The sequence below is a fragment of the Oculina patagonica genome, chromosome 4 (genome assembly GCF_052425735.1).
Source record: "Oculina patagonica isolate OP01 chromosome 4, crgOcupat, whole genome shotgun sequence".
Lineage (NCBI taxonomy): Eukaryota > Metazoa > Cnidaria > Anthozoa > Scleractinia > Oculinidae > Oculina > Oculina patagonica.
This window is the reverse complement of record NC_135761.1, coordinates 53,336,121-53,355,208: the sequence shown is the minus strand read 5'-3', so window position 1 is coordinate 53,355,208 and position 19,088 is coordinate 53,336,121. Positions and strand designations below refer to the sequence as shown.

The following is a 19,088-nucleotide window of genomic DNA, read 5'->3' as shown; positions in this document are numbered from 1 at the left end:
TACCCAGTACCTCAGCTATGCAATAGTCATGGAACCCTTGAGCTAGGGAAACAAAATCATACGGTATACGTGAAAGGGAATACATCACTACAAAATGCTCCTGTCACTTATCTTTTACAATAAATGCAAATTTTATAAAATTCGAGAGAAACAGCCCGCGGCATTTGCATGTCTTAAATTCCGTGACCATCATTGCGTGACTCGTCCGTGTCCACAGCAATGAAATCACGCGAGGTGGAGCGCGGGTTTTTGCCAAGTTGTACTTATTTCATTCATATGAAAACCTCTTGCAAAATTTTTAAACCAAATTATAAGCATTGCATGCAGCGATCAACTAATCAGTTCTTATTAGTAAAATAAATAAAAGGCTGGGGCAAAGGCTAAATGACCGCCGCGTGATCAACGCTTCCCATACTTGGAAGTGAGGCTCTCGAGCATTCTCTGCGCTCTGTGGGTGGAAGCGCTTTCGCTTCGTTGTCAGTTTACCCGGCAGTTTAGCATGTTTAGAGGCCTGTAATCTCAGTACGTAGCGTTACCCTCAAAAGAGAAAAGAAAGCTTGTGATATGAGATTACACTGTCACCCATTATCAAGTTTGCTGATTCTTTGATCAAGTGTGAGTGATCCAAACGGACGATCAAGGTATGCATGATTTCATTCACCAAGTTTTATTAAACTATAGGACTTTTTAGCCCATTTTGCTTCAAAAAGGTTATTAAACGAATGCAGTTGATCTTAATCTCGTTTAATAGATGTAGTTTATTTGTTTTAACAGAAGCAAACAACTCCACCGTTGTGCTTAAACTTCCGCTTTCAGTTGCTAAGATTTGCTTGTATTAAAGCTAATTTGTGAGTGTTTGGATTCTAATTAAATAATCCTCTTGGCTTTGTAAAGTGGGGTTATGGTAGAATCGAATCTTTGTGAACGTTTTTTGTGAGTTATTTTGGTCGTATTCATGGAATTTATAGAAACGTGAGATGTCTAGAAGCATCATATTGCATTAATAATAATTATAAATATTATTATTGTTTTGACCACTTCCAACTTTACTGCATGATCACGAGGTGTGAGAAATTATTTTAGACAGTAGGGGTTGACACATTATGCTCCTACATTTGAGTAGGAATATTATGTGCAGGTATCAGCTGCCTTCCTAGATCCTCGGGCAATTTCTGGGCACCTGACAATGGTATATCAAGGGATTACTTTTGTAACTTATTTGCCCCAGAGATAGGGGCATTGAGTGCATGTTTTGCTTCTATTAGTTTGATCCTGTTCAACTTTTACTGCGGTGTGAACTGGCAGATTTGCTTCTACATTCAAATTAATGACTGTTATGTTTCTTGGCATCACCCTCAAAATGAGAGTATTATATGTTCCAAACCATACTCAATTGCAGTTAATGATCTTTCATTTGATGGTAAAATTCCTAACTACACTCTCTCTCCCCCCCACCACTTTCCCGCAAAAAAGGGAACTTTCCCAGGGGAGGAGGGGAAGGGGGGGAACTTCTTGCCCAGAATACCTACATGTATAGGGGTATGCACTGCCCAATGGGGTAGTGATTTTGGGGCTCCTGTTCTTGAAATATGGGGCAATCCATTTTAGAGACCATTCCTAGAAGGGGATATGATTATTTCGCATGCATGGAAGTTTTAAATTATCAGCAGCCAGAACGGGGATAGAATTATGAGGGTGCACTCAGTGATCACTTAAATAACCTTTGAAGAACAAAATAAACTTAATATCTATTAATATTTCCCAAGGTGTGAATAAATGTAATCAATGATATTTGAGTAATTTTCTCCAAAGTAACACTGCAATCTTGAAAACATTGGCAGATTTTTTGAAGTTTTAGGCCACTACTTTCCTATCAGTCCATAGCCAAACCAATTTGTAACAATTTTTTTGACTAGTACAGTGCAGTTTAGCTGTTAGTGGATTTCCAATTAAATAATATCAACACCTTCAGTGCATTTTCAAGTAGCACTTAATCATGGTGACACTGTCCCTTAAAAATTAACCTATTTCTAGAACAGGGTATCATTTTAAATGTAAATTCTTTCTAAAACAAGGTGCTAATTTGGAGACCTGGGTGGCACATACCTATGCAAAACATATATGAGTACTCCCCCCCCCCCTCCCCAAGGGAACTTTCCATCATAACATAGAGTAGGAGTAAGAAACTTTATTTAACCAGAGGGTTGCCCATTCAGCAACGAGGCTGGTATCCGTAGGGGCCTGGGACATAAAAAATACAAATAATTTTATAAAATATGTCACAACTGAGAATAAATAATATTTTTAAAACTCTTAAAAAAACAATTTATAGCTAAAAAACACTAAACTGTAAAAAAGAGAATTTACAAGTAAAAAATATATGCTTAATCAACATTTAAATTTTTTTGAAAACATGGCACTTTTAATATAAGCATTGGCAATGAGTACAAATATAAAATATGTAGAGTAAGGTGAAAAAGAGATGTCACCTAATCAAACATTTAAGATTGTACAGCTGTTAAACATATCAGTAAAATCTCTTCCTACACCCCCTTCCCCGCCCACCACTACTGCAGATAAACATCCCATGTGCTCCTGGGGTATTTTTCTTGGGGATTGATGGTACATATCAAACTGTCTGAGGACAAACCTTTCAACAAGCTGACTTTTTTGTAACAGTCATGTTTGTGTACCCGTCCGTACTTTCTGTATTATAAATCAATGTTTTCAGGATGTTTTTGTTTTTGTTCAGACTTGTTATTTATCAGCTGCAATATCTCAGCTGCAAAGCAATGCTGTCTTCACTACACTGAGTGCTTATCAATGTGTTTTTATTTTGTTCTCCGCAGTTCACTTGACTTCCAATCCATCAGCTTCCACGTGTAACTAACTGGCCCAGTGTCCAGGGTGGATAATGCTATCTACCAGATAAATCACTATCCAGTGGATAAATATTGACAAAACCAACTACTCTATCGACTGGATAGTGATTTGTCAGGTGGATAGCATCATTCATCCTTTTTAAACAACTGAGAAGCCACCTGATGACTGCTGTTGACATCTTACATGTACTTGACTCAGCACCTGTAAAGGTGAGGCACTCACATCTTTAATAATCAGCTCAATCGCTACAGTGAAACCCGCATAAAAGAACAAGTGGATTAAGAACACTCAGGCTTAAATTTTTGCCAAAATGTACCATATACACAAGAACACATTCAGCCTGAAAAATGAAAACTGTTCTTTATATATAAAAAAAATTGGCTGCTAATAGACTAGAATAACGAACCAGGGTACAGTACTAAGCTTTTCTTGCCTTGATTAATTTAGTTAAGGTTAGTTTCATCCATTTCATCTTTTGGTAGTCTATGCAGTACATGTATTTAATGTTTAGAGACAATTTTAGAACACCTTAAGAACATTTTCAGGCTGATGTTGGGGAAAGCATCAAATATAAAAAACAAAATCAGCCTAAACCCCCAAAACGTGTTCTTTTATGTGGGTTTTTACTGTACAATAATTTATTACATTATAATTATATGTACAACTTAGCTCTTTTTAATTAAATGTGAACAATTATTTATATATGTACATATATTTTTAACCTGAACAAATTCTTCTTAGAATATTGGATGCCTTTTTACAATTTATCATTTGTAGTCTTAACCCTTGGACGTCCAAGGGGGGAGGGGGGTTTGCTACCCCCCGTAAGTTTTTTTTCGACATTTTGAAAAGAGGATTTACTCTAAAATGCTGAAACTTTCAGTAGCTGTTCATTCATCCCTTTCGGAAATTTTGACATGTCAATCATATGTCCATGATATTTGACATTGCCGTGGCAGGTCTTCCCAAAAATCATTTTTAACATTAAATTTTTTCCCCAAATTTTTTAAAACAATTGTACGATTTGATAATTTTTTCATTTTATATTTATTCTGGCTTGATTTTGCATCTGGCATTTTTGCATTTGGCTGCCTTGCCTCGCACACCTTACATGCATGTCTCGCTGCCTCGCACATTTGTAAGAATCAAAATACAGTAGAATCCAGATTTCTTATACCAAAAAAAAACAGGGGGGGGGGGGGGAGAAAGTCGGCACTTTTCTTTGAATACTTAGCAGTGCCTGGAAATGGTGCGAGTCTATGTCAATCAAGCCGTTGCTAAGAAAGACGTCAAACCAATTAGTTTTGTTTTCTCAGAAAGATTTAAATATCAATGACCTCGTGCGTGTGAAGTGCGAATAGTCGCGGTGTTTGCGTTTGATGTTTTACGCCGTTGAGATGTTTTTGGCATTTTCAGCCAGATTTCTCACCTAATGTCTCACGTCACTGAGAATGTTTTAGCGGCGTGGAATAACAAATGAAAAATTTGTCGCGGTTGAAATTTAACAACCAAAAAATGGAAAATAATTTTAGAACCATTGGAGTTATTTTTAATAAATATACGTATTAATAATAATTTTGCTAGACTGGTCACCGTTATCACTGTTTGTTGTTTTGATGTCCAGAAGACTTCAAAGAAGCAACCAAAATGCAAATAAGTATTGTGTTTTGTACACGGTCAAGACCAAATCATGCGAACTAAACAATGATCTTTGTCAAGCTATTCACTACGCCCTTAGCAACCATTCGATAGCTACTGCGCAGTCTCGGTTGCCTTGTACCGCAATGATTACTTTTTGAGTCGTGTAACAAAGGAAATTTCTTCCCCCCCCCCCTGGTTTACACCATTTGCGAGTTTAACTCCCCAGCAAGTGAGATCCCAACAGTGATCCATAGGGTACACCTTTATTAATCTATGTACAACAAGTCATTACCAGTTGATGGCAAATTGCCGTCTTTGAGTTCTAGTCACCAAAAAATATGATTTTCAACAGTGAAATTGCTAGGCAAATGGGTGCATCGTTATTGTGCTTCGTTTGTGTGGCAAATTTTTAATTGATTTTGAGATACAGTGGAACCCTGTTAATACGGCCACCAACGGGCCATGGAAATTTGGCCGTATTAACGGAGTGGCCGTATTAATGGGGTAGGGTCAAATTTCATGGCTGGTCTACTTCAAGTGACATCTTGACCGATACATATCACAGTTGTACTTCTAAACAACTGTTCTTAATTAAGGGACGGACCATAAGAAAGATGTGATAGATAGTGCCTGTTAAATATAATCCCCCCTCCTTATTAGAAATTGTTACCCTGGTCCCTCAACAAAAAAGATGACAGCTTAAACTTATCAAGCTAAACTTTAGAATATCAGACAAAAATGCAGTTTAAAGTGATAATAATAATACTGTTTGTGCTTTTGATTAACTGTTTACTGATGGGATGCGATTGTTAGGGTGGGTCAGGTGTGTTTGCAACCAAATAGTTGATAGGATTGAGCTGATGCTGTTCTCTCGGTACATGACAAATTAGAGGGGTCTGGGGGCATACTCCCCCGGGAAAATTTTAATTTTCAGAACCTCAGAAAAGCTATTTTAGCCATTCTGATGGACGTATATAGATGCCATCATACAACACTTACAGGTAATTCCGTTGCACATATTTTTTATAGGCACAACCGCTTGCACAAATTTTTTTTGACAAGTTTCCCTTGCAGGAATTTTTTTTTTTGGTAAAAGTCACCCCCCCCCCCCCCCCTCCGGTTATTTCTAATGGTCCGTCCCTAATAAACATCACGACGGCAAATATACAGTACCAGGCCCGTAGGCTGGGGGGTTCGGGGGGTTCGGACGAACCCCCCCACCGCCTGAAAAGGTCCGGTCTGAATGGTGTAGCATTAATGTACCGGTCTGAATGGTACAGCATTAAAGGTCCGGTCTGAATGGTACAGCATACATATGGCCTACGCGCATAATAAAATAAAAATAAAAACATACTGACGTTATTTGTATTGATTTTCAACAATATCGACTAATTTTCAAACGTTTCTCGTGTATTCCCCTCTTTTTCGGTTTTCAGACTGGAACCATTAGCAAAGTGTGACTCAAGTTATAACTGATGTTGATTTCACCGATTTGAATATGTCGCGGTCGTATAAATAAATTAAATATATCTGAAGCTAAGCTCTGAAGCCTAACGCAAACAATATAATTGACATCCAATTCCCCTGGACAGCGTGACATTGTGGAAAGTAGAGCAAAGAAGGAAATTAAAAGAAATGACTTTGAATCACGTCATGACGGTAGCGGGGTAAACAAAATTCTTATTTAAAAGCCATCAGGATAAGGCCACCTGGCAAACGAATAAGTACATGAGATAGTGCGCTCTGAGTCCTTAAATTCTCGTTCTCACTGATTTTGGAGAGTTGTGGCTTCCTATCTTTAATTTCTTGCTGTTGCTTAAAATTTCTTTCTCTCTTTGTCTTAATATTTTTAAGTGAAAACCGTAATGAAGCCCAACAAATTTTGGCAAGTATTACGTCCTTTGAGTTCATTGTCGTGTTTATGGCAGTGTACCAATATTTGTCGCACCTGGCTGGAATCACGGTTAAGCTACAGAGAGCAGCTCTTGACATCGTGGAGGCCCATGGCATGATCACAGAAGTTGCTAGTTTCTACCGAAAACAAAGGGAAGATTGTGACAAAACCTTTTCAGCTGTTCAGGCACTCAAAGTGTTGCAATGGCAGAAAAGGTGGGCCTGCTGCCGAAATGCCTCGAATTACGTCGAGACAACAGCATCGTTCCAATACCGAGGCTCAAAATCCTAAAATTTATTTCCAACGAAACGTGGCAATTCCTCTCCTTGATCACATCATCATGTGCATCAATGAGCAGTTTTCACCTTCGGCGACCGTTGCCGCGTCACTGCTTGGTCTCGTACCAAGTGTTCTCTGTTCAAAGAATGTTAATCTTGAAGCAGCTGTTAACAAGTACAATGATGATCTCCCCTCCCCTGAAATGTTTGAAATGGAGCTTATGCGATGGAGAGGTCGATACCTGGCGATGGAACCGGAATTAAAACCAGCTTCACCTGCAGTGGCAATCAAAGATTGTGATGATGACCTCTTTCCAAACATCAGCATTCTTCTAAAAATTGCCTGCACCATACCAGTAACATCATGCGAATGTGAACGAAGTGCAAGCACGTTGCGACGACTGAATAACTACATGCGAGCGTCAATGGGAAAAGAAAGGTTGTCCAACCTTGCGCTAATCTGCACATTCACTACGATACCCCCGTGGAGCTAGACACGGTAGTCAGCTGTTACGCCCACCTTCACCCCCGTCGACTACAACTGGAAAATCTTCTTCAGTAACGGTATTTTTTTTTAAATTAGTGGGACACTGGTAACTAATGGTCCGTTCTAAAAGAAAACGAACCTACCCGGGCAAAAACCAGCCTACGGGCCTGAGTACTGTCATTAAAAACTTAATGAAGATTAAATCATCACATTTACAATTCATGCATGGGAAAATGAACATTATTGGATCGAAAAAAGGAAATGTGAACAGGCTAGGCTATCTCAAAATAAAGGTCTCGACCTTTCTGACTTATAATACTGTATATGAGTAACATCAATTGACTTTCAAGTTCACGATATTGAAAAAAAAATCAGTGTGTTTCATTTGGCTTCTTCTACATTTCAGCCAATCACTATGGGCATGAGAAATCACTCTCTTATTAAGGGCTATATTTGGTTCGACTGGCCGTATTAACGGGGTAAACTTATCAAGGGTTGTACTGCTTGGGTTTTCAGAATGTGGCCGTTGGGCGTATTAACGGGGTGGCCGCATTAACGGGGTTTTATTATAAAGATGTAAGGGCATTTTGCCGGGACAAACAAAAGTGGCCGTAATAACGAGGTGGCCGTATTAAAGAGGTGGCCGTAAGGCGGGGTTTCACTGTATTTGTGCTGTCTGATTTAAGAATGCTTGAACAAAATCTACAGTCAGAAAAATGGCACAGTTCCACAGACTGACCCAGTAAAATGTACATGAATAGAACTGACAATGTGTTAATAAGTTGAAAGCGATTCAATGAATATGTAAACGTTATAGGGCCATCGATCCCAATAAAATGTTTCGTTTCCCATCGCCCTGTCTCTTGTGATGGTGGGTCGGTCGGTCGGGCAAAAAAAAAAAAAAAAAATGAACACTTGAATGGTTTGGGTTCCAGAGGGTTCCAGGCTGCTAATGTAAGAACGCCTGATTACAAAGTCAACTCGAAAACGTGAACTTTTCGTTCGTTATTCCTTATCAAATGTCTAAATAGTCTTTAATAACTTACTATCGATGTTTATTAAAGACAAAGACATCACTTCATACCAACTGTTGTTAATAAAACAAGATCGTGTGCATGTAAATTAAAGTACTTGCCTCTTTGACTAGTGAATCTGGAATTTTTTTTTTTTTTACTTTTCGAAAAAAATGGGTCAGTCGGGCGATGGGAAACGAAACATTTTATTGGGATGGCTTAGATAAATTAAAAAAAGATAGCTGAATGACAATCTAAGATTTAACGTTCCTTTTTAAGCATAATATAAACTGAAATGCGTTTTGGTTTTAATCAGTTTTAAGAAGTATTGACACCTGTGTCTCTTTTGTTTTCATAGATCACAATTAGCTGCTTAAATGGATAATCTTTCTCAATATGCATTCAAGACCCAAACTGTGTGTGGTTGTATCCATTTCCTTGTCTTTGTGGTTTCCTGGCCAATAGTAATTGGATTTCTCAACGACTTCCTGGGAAAAGATAGGCTGACATTTAATTGCGTCCCCAAGCCCAGTGATGTCATCAAACAACTATGTTATGGAGACTACACCTCCACAGTGAGCCCACTGTTAATACATCTTAATTTTGCTGGTATCACCTTTGGTGCTTTGGGGCTCTTCTGGATAGTATTCATTGTATACGGCGCCTGGGCACTGCGGCGAATCAAAAGAGAAGAAAACAGCCAATTGAAGAAATGCCTGTCGGAAAAGTTCACGTGGAGATTTCTCATTCATGTTTGCTGTCAACTTGTCGTTCTTGGTGTGATGATGGGTCTATTCTGTCATTTTCAGACCCTTAGTCTACCTGAGGTGTACATATGCTCACCAAGAAACACCACACAAATTCCGATGAACCAAGGAAAAAATATGACATGCAATGACTTACATTACCGGCAGAAATCAATACTGAACATTGGTATTATTACGATCGTGGCAATATCTATTGTTCTTTGTACAATTTCCATTATTCACTTGTTCTTAACAAGGAAAGACTTTTTAGAACAGTTGGTCGGAGATCCATAAAGTGACGATTTCGAAAGAATTAATTTAGGTGAGTTAAACAGTAATAAAAATTGATCTTGAAGTTTAATTACTGGTAATTTTTTTATACTTATGATAAGGCTTTCAAATCGTGGCCCAAATATTTGCAAATTAAAGTGTTTCAGATTGGAATACCTGACTAGTCCCAGGGACAAGTCCCTTCATGCGAACTACCCATTTTTGTCAAAAAAATAAATTTGGTTTCAGAGATGGAAATTTGGTCCCTGCGAGCTGTTTTGAACATTTGTCATAATTTATGGACAGACAAAGCAGGGTCCCAAAAGAATCTTCTCATTGAAAAAAATTTGGTTGAGATCTTGGGATTATATCACTGTACAGGGCCGCAGCTGACCTGTACTGGAAAAATGTTGCTTAGGAGATATAAGCAGATATTATTGAAGCAAGTAGTTCTGAGAGATGGGGACTCTCACATGCTTGTCGGAAAATTTTTTAATGAATCCCCTAAAAGAGACGGGTTTGGGCATGGCTCAAAGTTTTTTGACCCCTACCAGATTAACCATTTCTCGTAGCTAACCAGTGTTCACTGCCAACACAGTTAATGGCATGTACAGCATTCTTCATATTTTAACATGCAAACGGAGACCTTAACTGCCAAAATTATTGGCATAGATGTCCTGAACACACCAACTGAGACCAAGATTCATAATTTACACACTAGGCTAGACGACAAACATTCCCGGCCGTTCTTTTCATATGTGAAGCCCCCCACCCCCCCCCCCCCCCCCCCTCCCCTCCACCTGGGAGGTAGTTCTGCTATATAATTGTCTTCAGACTGTCCTTTGTGATGACACCTGTAGGGAAAGTTTTTGGTATTTTAAAATTTTGGTGTGAAATTGTCTAAAGAGAGAATTGGTTTTACTCTGCACATGTAAATATATACCGGTAAGCACTGAAAAAAATTAGAAATCCTCTGAACCAGAGCGTTTGTAAGCTAATTAACACAAGCTGTAAAATAACATTAAATATTTCTTGTATGTTAATATCAGACTGTATCAACCTGTAATTTATAATGTCAGTGTCCACTTTACGCAAGTAATGCAGTATAAAAATATCTTTCTTTTTCATGCAGATGCATCAGCTGATGGGCATAGTTCTGCCAGCAGTTCAGACAGAGAGCAACCTGAGCACATCAAAGCTGAAGGTATTAATTACACAAAATTCGTCACAAGAATATAGCTTGTTAATTGAGCGACAACATTTTAGAGTGTCTGGCATAATGTTCCCATGTACCAGAACATTTCCAGATCCGGCTTAAAAAAGTGATACAATCAAGTACATCTCACACACATGTAAAATTGTTTTCAAGTGGAGAGTTGGCAGTTTTATACGTCAGCTTCTGTTGTTGCCACTGATATTTAAAATGGTCGTAATCTCTGCATATGAGGCTAGTGGCTCATATTATCTTGCTCAGGCCAGAGCTTATCCTGGTTTCCTTTGCGTGAAGCAAGGCGGAGTATTTCTAATCCCACATACATGGGTTGCAGGTCCCCCAATCATTAAATTTGCCAGTATCCACTTATACACCTTGGTGAAAAGGGGCACCATGAGAGTAAAGTATCCTGCCCAAGAACACACTGCAGAGCCCTTCTCCCCCTTGAATAGGATGCTAGTCAATTGCAGGGTCCCCCCCAGCATTAAATTCACCCGTATTCTTTCATACACCTTGCCCAAGAACATAATGCAGAGCTCTGGCTAGGGCTCAAACCCAGACTTAGTGACTTGTTCTGGAGTCCAGCACAGTACACTAACCATTTGGCCACCGTACTTAATCCGTCATCAAAACACAGCGTACATGAAAGGAGCTACATCACTGGACAACGCAACTTGAAAAAATTGGCAATTTTTTTTCAAGATTGTTGTTCGTAGTCTGCCTTTATCTTTGTCAGTTAAAACCATCGTTGGTTATTTTCTGGGGGTTTTATCATTCCTTTGGTGTTTTTCTATGTTAGATAACTGTTATTTTGAGGTTTCCTTCAATTTATAACTAATCGGAAAAATGACTTAAAATACTGCGACATTGCTCCTTTAAACAAATAACATTGAATTTATTCATATTGGAGTGTCTTTTAACAGTGTTTGTCTGGTTTAATTTGCTGGAAAACAATACTTGTGCAAGTATACAATGTACCCATACTCTTCTATGAGAACAGTCCAGCATGTGACAACATTTCCTGTGCACTCCCAGGTAGGGTGTGTCCCCTAAAACAAGCCGAATTGTAGTTTCTGGGGTTAGATTTCAGCAGACCAAGTCTTGTAATTTGATCAACTAATTTATAGCTCAAAAAAGCAGGATTACAATTGTTTTGTTACATATGATGCAACTCGTAATCCTTACAAGTAATTAGGTCTTGTTTAAATCAACAAAATAACTTCTCGGACTTAAGAGAAGAATGGCTGGCCTCTCAAGAAATACCACAGTTTACCAGACTGACTAGCGTATGTATAATTATGTGTTGTTTCGTTTCTTCTGAGTCATTTTTATGTTTACGCGTAAGCTACCGTCATATTTGTATTTCTTTATTCTATATGAGTCGAACACGAAAAAAAATATTCTACTTTAAGTATCCAAAATGATAAATCACCATAGAATTGAAACTAATATCGCTAAATGTTAGAGGTTTGAGAAATCCGCGTAAGAGGCGAAGCATTTTTTCCTACTTAAAAGATCAAAACTGCGCTATTTATTTACTTCAAGAAACTTTCAGCCGCAAGACGAATTAATTTGGAAAACAGAATGGCGTGGCAAAATATTTTTTTCTCATGGCTCTGTTCATCAAAAAGGTGTTGCCATCTTCGTTAATCCATTGTTTGAAATTACCTTGGAAAACTCCTGGGAGGACGAAGACGGCAGAATCGTGTTAATTAACGTTCATTTTAAGACTCTCAAATTTTCATTATGCAACATTTACGCACCAATCAACGCTGCTCTTTAGAAAGTATTTATTGAAAACTTGAGCGAAATATTAACTTCGAAAGCTGACATTAGCAATCTAATTATAGGGGGTGACTGGAATGTCACTCTTGAGGCTGTCGATAAGAAAGGTGGCATTCAGTGGAAACCAAGTGTTTATAGAGATCTAGTTGTGGAGTTTATGGACGAACTAAACCTTGTTGATATTCTACGAATTAAGAACCCTGACAAAAGGTGTTTTACATATGAATCTAGCGCACTTAAAATGAAATCAAGAACTGATTTCTTTCTCATCCCCAAATCTTTCATTGCTAGTGTTAAAAACGCAGATATCAAAACCGCAATTGCACCCGATCACAAGGCCATTAGGCTTTTCTTGCAAGTTGAAAGCAAGAAAAAGGGCCCCGGTCTTTGGAAATTCAATAATTCCCTATTGAACGATGACACCTTTGTTAATTTGCTTACGACAAATTACCCGATAATATGCAGGAAATACGCATGTTTGGCTTATCTAAAGCTGAAATGTTAGACTTCAGAAAAGCTTTTGATACAGTGGAATGGGGCTTTATCCAAAACACTCTAGACCTATTTAATTTTGGAAGCAACATCCAACAATGGGTGAAGACATTTTATTATAACACTGTAAGCTCTGTTCTCCACAACGGATATACAACAAAATATTTCAAATTATCAAGAGGTGTTAGGCAGGGTTGCCCCCTTTCTCCCTATCTGTTTATACTGGAAGCGGAGATCCTTGCAGCAAGGGTACGACTGGAAAAGAACATTGAAGGCATTACAATCCTTAATACAGTGCACAAGATAAGCCAATTTGCTGATGATACGTCTTTATTTCTAAAGAATATCAATTCAATTACCAAGGCAATTGAAATACTCCGGCTGTTTGGGAACATATCTGGACTCAAACTCAATTTAGGAAAAACCAAAGCAGTTTGGCTTGGGCCATGGAGGCATAAGGAAAGCAAACCTTTAGGACTGAATTGGACGAATGAGCCTGTCCGAGCCCTTGGGATTTTTATCTCTTACAACGGGCAAGAAAACGACAAGAAAAATGTGGCAAAAAAAATTGACAATATGGATATCAAACTAGATTTATGGAGGGGGCGCAAACTCTCCCTCTTCGGTAAGTGCCTTATTGTCAAAACCCTAGGAATTTCACAAATTGTTTATTCAACATCCATGCTTGACATCAGCCCTAACGACACTTCAAGAATAAAAAAGTCAATTTTTGGTTCATTTGGAACAAGAAACCAGATAAGATCAAAAGAAATGTTATGTGCCAAGATTACACAAATGGGGGACTGCGGGCCCCTGACCCAGAGATTCTATTTAAATCTTTGCGGCGTGACGAGACTACAATTGAACCCTGGAAATCTATTCCGTCTCAGTTCTTCAAGAAGCATGGTGGACTAAATTTCCTTCTTCGATGTAACTACAATAACAAATTTCTAGAGGAATCTGGAATTCCAGATTTTTATAGGCAAATATTAGCAAATTTTCTGGAAATTAGGAATTTATATCAACATGACAATGGTCAAGATTTAATTCTCTTTAACAATAAAGATATCCTGATTGATGGAAAAAGCTTCTTCCTACAAAAATGGAAAGAAAAAGGCGTCATCTCAATTCAAGATATCTTGGATAAAGATGGAAAGCCCTTAACTTTCAAATCATTTCAGGACAAATTTAACATCAAATGTAATTTCCTGAGCTACCTTCAGGTTATTTCGGCAATTCCAAAGCATCTACTACTTAAGGCAAAATCCTTAGGAAGGCGAGAAAACCCTGTAGCTGATGTGACAACCTTTCCCCTGACGCCGTTGTTAAATATCGATCTTTACAAAATGAAGTGCAAGGACTACTATTGGCTTTACATCAATGGGACTACCTGTACTGCCACAGGACCCAAAAAATGGGAAAAGGAACTTAAATCAGGGAATATTGATTGGAAGACAAAATTTAATAACATTGGAAAAATATGTCATGAAAATAGACTACGAGAATTCAATTTTAAATTACTCCATAGACTAACAGTTACTAAGAAGGAGCTGTGCACCTATGGCGTACACGATGAAAACAGATGTCCATACTGTAAAGAGCCAGACTCTATTCTCCAGACTCTATTCTCCATACTCTATTCTCCATATGCCACTACACTCGAACTTTTTTTGCTAAAGTTGTCGATTGGTTTAATACAAAATTCAACTGCTCTTTTTCTCCAACGTCTCATGAAAAGCTACAGTGTATTGGGAACAGATCTAGATACTTCAAGAAATAATAAAATTAAATTTAACTATTGTTTATTATTTGCGAAATACTACCTATACTACCAGAAAATGTACTATAAAGCCTGCAATGTTAATGAATTTGTGTCGAAATTGGAACAAAAACTATTCATTGAGAGTTGCCTTAAAAGAAAACTTCTTGTGTAAAAATGCTAAGAACTGCGCTTTAACACGTTTTCTAAGTACTTTCGCTTCTGTAATAACGTACAATATTTTTTATATGGTTTGCTGTTCGACTAGTGTACACTATTTTTTGTATTATCTTAATTTTACCTTAATTTAATTCTTTTTTTCATTGTGATTTCCTTTTTTCCGATATATTATCTTGTGTTATTTCCTTTTCAAAATATAAGTCTTTTTTCTGTAATTAGCTAAAGAAATGTAAATGTTTAGAATGTATGTAATGTTGTGTCAATAAAGATTATTAAAAAAAAAAACTTCTCAGACTGCTCTGATGTCAGAAAATTTCTTTCTTTCTCCTCATGGATACATTATCAGGAAAGCAGAGTTCATCCAGCCAACCGAAGAGAGGAGCATGGCGTGCAAAAAACAAGGATGCCAAGCGCAGCAATGTTGAAGGTATTTATTTTCTAGAGTAGCTCCACAGGTGCACATTACATATGGACAGATACATTCTCCTGATTTGGGAAAATTCAGCCATGCTTTGAAATCCATGAAATCCGCCATTTTTGATGTCACCGAGATGACATTAATTGCATTGTGAGGCAAAATCTAGGGTATGTCTCTTACAACAAGTCGAGTTGTAGTTTTGGGGGGCTAGATTTCAGCAGACTTGAATGCTTGATGAACAAATGGCTACCCTCTCCACATCTCTGCTTTCAACCTGCACTGATTGATGACCACAACGTTATAAATTGCCACAGTTACATGAGCCCTGGGCACATCAGACCATTTTCCAAGACATATGACCCCTCCCCCCATCTATTTATCTAGGCCAAAGTTGCCTCGCATTCTCTTTCTCTTAAAAAAAATCTGTAATTCGTCAAGTAATTTACAACTGTTAAATAGAAGGATTACAATTGTTCTGTTACATATGATGCGACTCGTATCCTTACAAGTAATTAGTTCTTGTTGAAATCAATAAAATAACTTCTTGGACTGCTCTGACGTTAGAAAATTTCTTTCTTTCTGCCCATGGATACATTATCAGGAAAGCAGAGTTCATCCAGCCATCCGAAGAGAGTGGCACGGCGTGCAAAAAACAAGGGTGCCAAGCGCATCATCAAGGTTAAAGGTATTATTATCTAGAGTACCTTATTCTTACTAATTTTCGCGCATACTTAATTTCGCAAAAATTCGGGAGACGAATTTCGCAAGTATTAATTTTCGCAATTGCAAGAAAAAATAGAGCAGAAGTGTATTAAATTTTGTGATTATGTCAGTGTTTTCTGGATCAGTCGTCAAATACTAAGGAACTACTAGAAATACACAAAGGCCGATTTTAAAACAAGCAGAGGAAAACAGTTATCAAAAGAGTGGTAGTCGAAAAAAAGACAAAACGATGTTCTCAAGGATAGTTAGTTACAGCTCCTAAAATTATTGTTTTGATATAAACATGGTATTAATTTTCGCGTGTTTAAATTTCGCGCAATGTTTTTTCGCGCGTATTAAATTTTGCGATTATTTCAAAAACGCAAAAAATCGTGAAAATTAGTAAGAATAAGGTAGAAGCTCCACAGGTGCACATTACATACATGTATGGACGAAAGCATTTACCTGATTTGGGAAAGGTGCCAGCAGAGATCTTGAAGGACACTTGTCAGCCATGCCTTGAAGTCCATGTGATCTGCCAATTTTAATGTCAATGAAATTATATAAATTGCATTGTGAGGCAAAATCTTATTAGTTAAGTCAGTTCAGTATTTACCTTTAGAATAAAAAAAAAATGATACGATCAAGTACATCTCACATACATGTAAAATTTCTAATTAAGGTGGCTCGATCAGATTTTTGAGTGACGATACTTTTCAACTTGGGCAACTTAGACGCCACCGTGAACAATCCGAATGAAAATCGATCAATACAGCTGTACTAACCATAGCAACATAATGACGTCGCCACCCATTTAACAAGACACCGATTTTCTTGTAATAGAGAGATAATTTTGAAAAAAGGCATCTAGATCTTGGACTTGACATAGTTTTCTCAAGGTCTGCAAAATTTAAAGAATTTCTATGAGAGCGTTTTCGAGAAAATTTTGGATGAAGTTTTCAGGTGCTAAAATACAAAAAGAGCAGTCTTTAAACATTATTGAGAAAACGTTCACAAGGCCCGATCAAGTAACATTTTGGCCTTAAGTGAATCTTGTACTATCTAATTACCTTGGGAGAAAATGACAGAGAAATTGTTTCATTTGATTTCTTGAAACATCGGCTTGAATATGAACTGGCATGAAGTGTTATTTCGCTCTTTTATCGAAAAAGGGCCTTCGCTTACTAAAATGGTCGCAAAATAAAAAGCGCTCAATAGAACTTTTTTAAACTTGGCAGTCAAAAAGAAGAATAAGTATCGTAAAAAATGTTGTCGTTAATCAACGTGGTAGAGTACAATAATAATAAAGTATTTTTTCGTTTGTCTCACGACGTAGTGTCACTTGTGATGTAGATCGCGACGTTTCGACTGCATACTGCTAGTCTTCATCAGGCGATAAGGTCGACTGGTCAGGTGTTACCTTATAAAGCACGCTGCTGCACTGTGATTGGTTGGTTTTCAACAGCTTTGATTGGTGCATTTCGATCCTCGCTGTTCCGGTGTGCTGGTGTTCCCTCAGGGGTCTGCTGTCGTCCAGTTCTCCTGGTGTTGTGTTTTTTGATCGTGCGCATCCATGCTTCGGGAATTTCAATTCCACTATCCCTGTTGATATTGTTAGGGTGAAGTCTTATCTGAATTGCCTCTTTGACCCTGCGTGTGTACCAGTGTGGTTCACGATCAATAAACTTTACCTCATTCCAAAGCGGGTAGTGTCCGGTGTTGTGGGTGTGCTCTGAAACGGCGGAGGTCTGGATACGGGCGAGACGGATGTCCAGGTCGTGTTCTTTGATCCTGTCTTGCATAGGTCTTCCAGTCTCGCCGATGTAAACTTTGCTGCACTCACAGGGAATTCTGTAAACAACGCCATCTTGCTTAGTCGGATCAACGGCGTCTTTCGGCCGTACTAGGTGTGATCTTAAAGTAGTTTCCGACTTGAAAACAGCGCGTACGCCTTGTTGTTGTAGGCAGCGTCTAAGTTGTTTGGAAAGACCTTTGACATAGGGTAGAACCGCAGTAGGTTTAAACTTGGTCATAGGCTCAAAACTGGTGCTCGGCTTTCTGGTCTTGGTGATCTTCTGCAAGAAAGAAAAAGGATAACCATTAGAAACATGAACAGATGACAGATGTTTTTTCTCCTTGGATATAACAAATGATTTAGTTACGAGGCGTTTAGCACGATCGTAAAGACACTTAACAATACCGCGTTTTACTGATTGAGGGTGGTGTGAATCATACGCTAAGTATTGATCAGTGTGTGTTGGTTTCCTATATACGCTGGTGGTGAGCCGACCGTCTGGTTCTCTCGAAACTGTGGTGTCGAGGAAGGCGATTTTGCAGTCATTCTCTGTTTCCATGGTGAAGCGGATGGAAGGCTGCTGGTTGTTAAGATGTTGTAAGAAGCTGTCGACTCTTCCGCGATCCAAAATGGTGAAGGTGTCGTCCACGTAGCGTTTCCATATCTTAGGCTTGTAGGATGATGAAGTTATTGCCTGCTCCTCAAAGCTCTCCATGTAGAGATTAGCAACAACAGCGGAAACCGGACTTCCCATGGCTGCGCCTTCCCGTTGTTCGTAAATTGATCCGTTGTACTGGAAGTATGTGGATCTCAATACGAAATTCAGGAGGTCAGCGATCTGAGCAGGTGTTAGCGTTGTGCGATCGGCAATCAATGAGATTTTCTCCCAAGGTAATTAGATAGTACAAGATTCACTTAAGGCCAAAATGTTACTTGATCAGGCCTTGTGAACGTTTTCTCAATAATGTTTTAAGACTGCTTTGTTTTTGTTGTATTTTAGCACCTAAAAACTTCATCCAAAATTTTTTCGAAAACGCTCTCATAGAAATTCTTCAAATTTCGCAGACCTTGAGAAAACTATGTCAAGTCCAAGATCTAGAAGCCTTTCTTCAAAATTATCTCTCTATTACAAGAAAATCGGTGTCGTGTAAAATGGGTGGTGGCGTCATTATGTTGCTATGGTTACTCCGATTTCGATGAAACTTATCTCATTCGAAACTTTCATCTTTCTTTAGTACAGCTGTGTTGATCGATTTTCATTCGGATTGTTTACGATGGCATACAAGTAGCTCAAAGTTAAAAGGTATCGTCACTCAAAAATCCGATCGAGCCACCTTAACATTGAATTTTTTCTGATATAATTATGTATTCATTTCTAACAAAAGAATTGAATTTACAAATACACTGTAGTAGCCTCTCAGCAGACTACTCTGAGATTGATAAATTTCTTTCTTTCTTGTCGGATGTATCAAGGAAATCAGAGTTCTTCCAGCCAATCAAAGAGAGGGTCGCCAAGTACAAATACTTGTGAT

General features: G+C 38.2%; 2 protein-coding genes across 3 annotated transcripts in view; both read left to right on the top strand.

The window, feature by feature from the left end:
- Nucleotides 1-10,401, top strand: part of LOC144650640 (uncharacterized) — a 38,584-nt gene extending 28,183 nt beyond the window's left edge. Inside the window, exons 1-4 of one of the 2 annotated variants that reach the window (XM_078510366.1) lie at nt 251-641; nt 2,850-3,092; nt 8,555-9,264; nt 10,345-10,401. In XM_078510366.1, the coding sequence (XP_078366492.1) occupies nt 8,574-9,236 (663 nt within the window). In that variant the 5' untranslated portion in view covers nt 251-641; nt 2,850-3,092; nt 8,555-8,573 and the 3' untranslated portion in view covers nt 9,237-9,264; nt 10,345-10,401. Of the gene's footprint in view, nt 1-250; nt 642-2,849; nt 3,093-8,554; nt 9,265-10,344 lie in introns of those variants that run through there. The other variant, XM_078510367.1, reaches the window with a different exon arrangement.
- The window catches only part of LOC144650580 (NLR family CARD domain-containing protein 4-like), a 220,886-nt gene that overhangs the window by 146,566 nt on the left and 55,232 nt on the right, over nt 1-19,088 (top strand). The window lies entirely within an intron of this gene.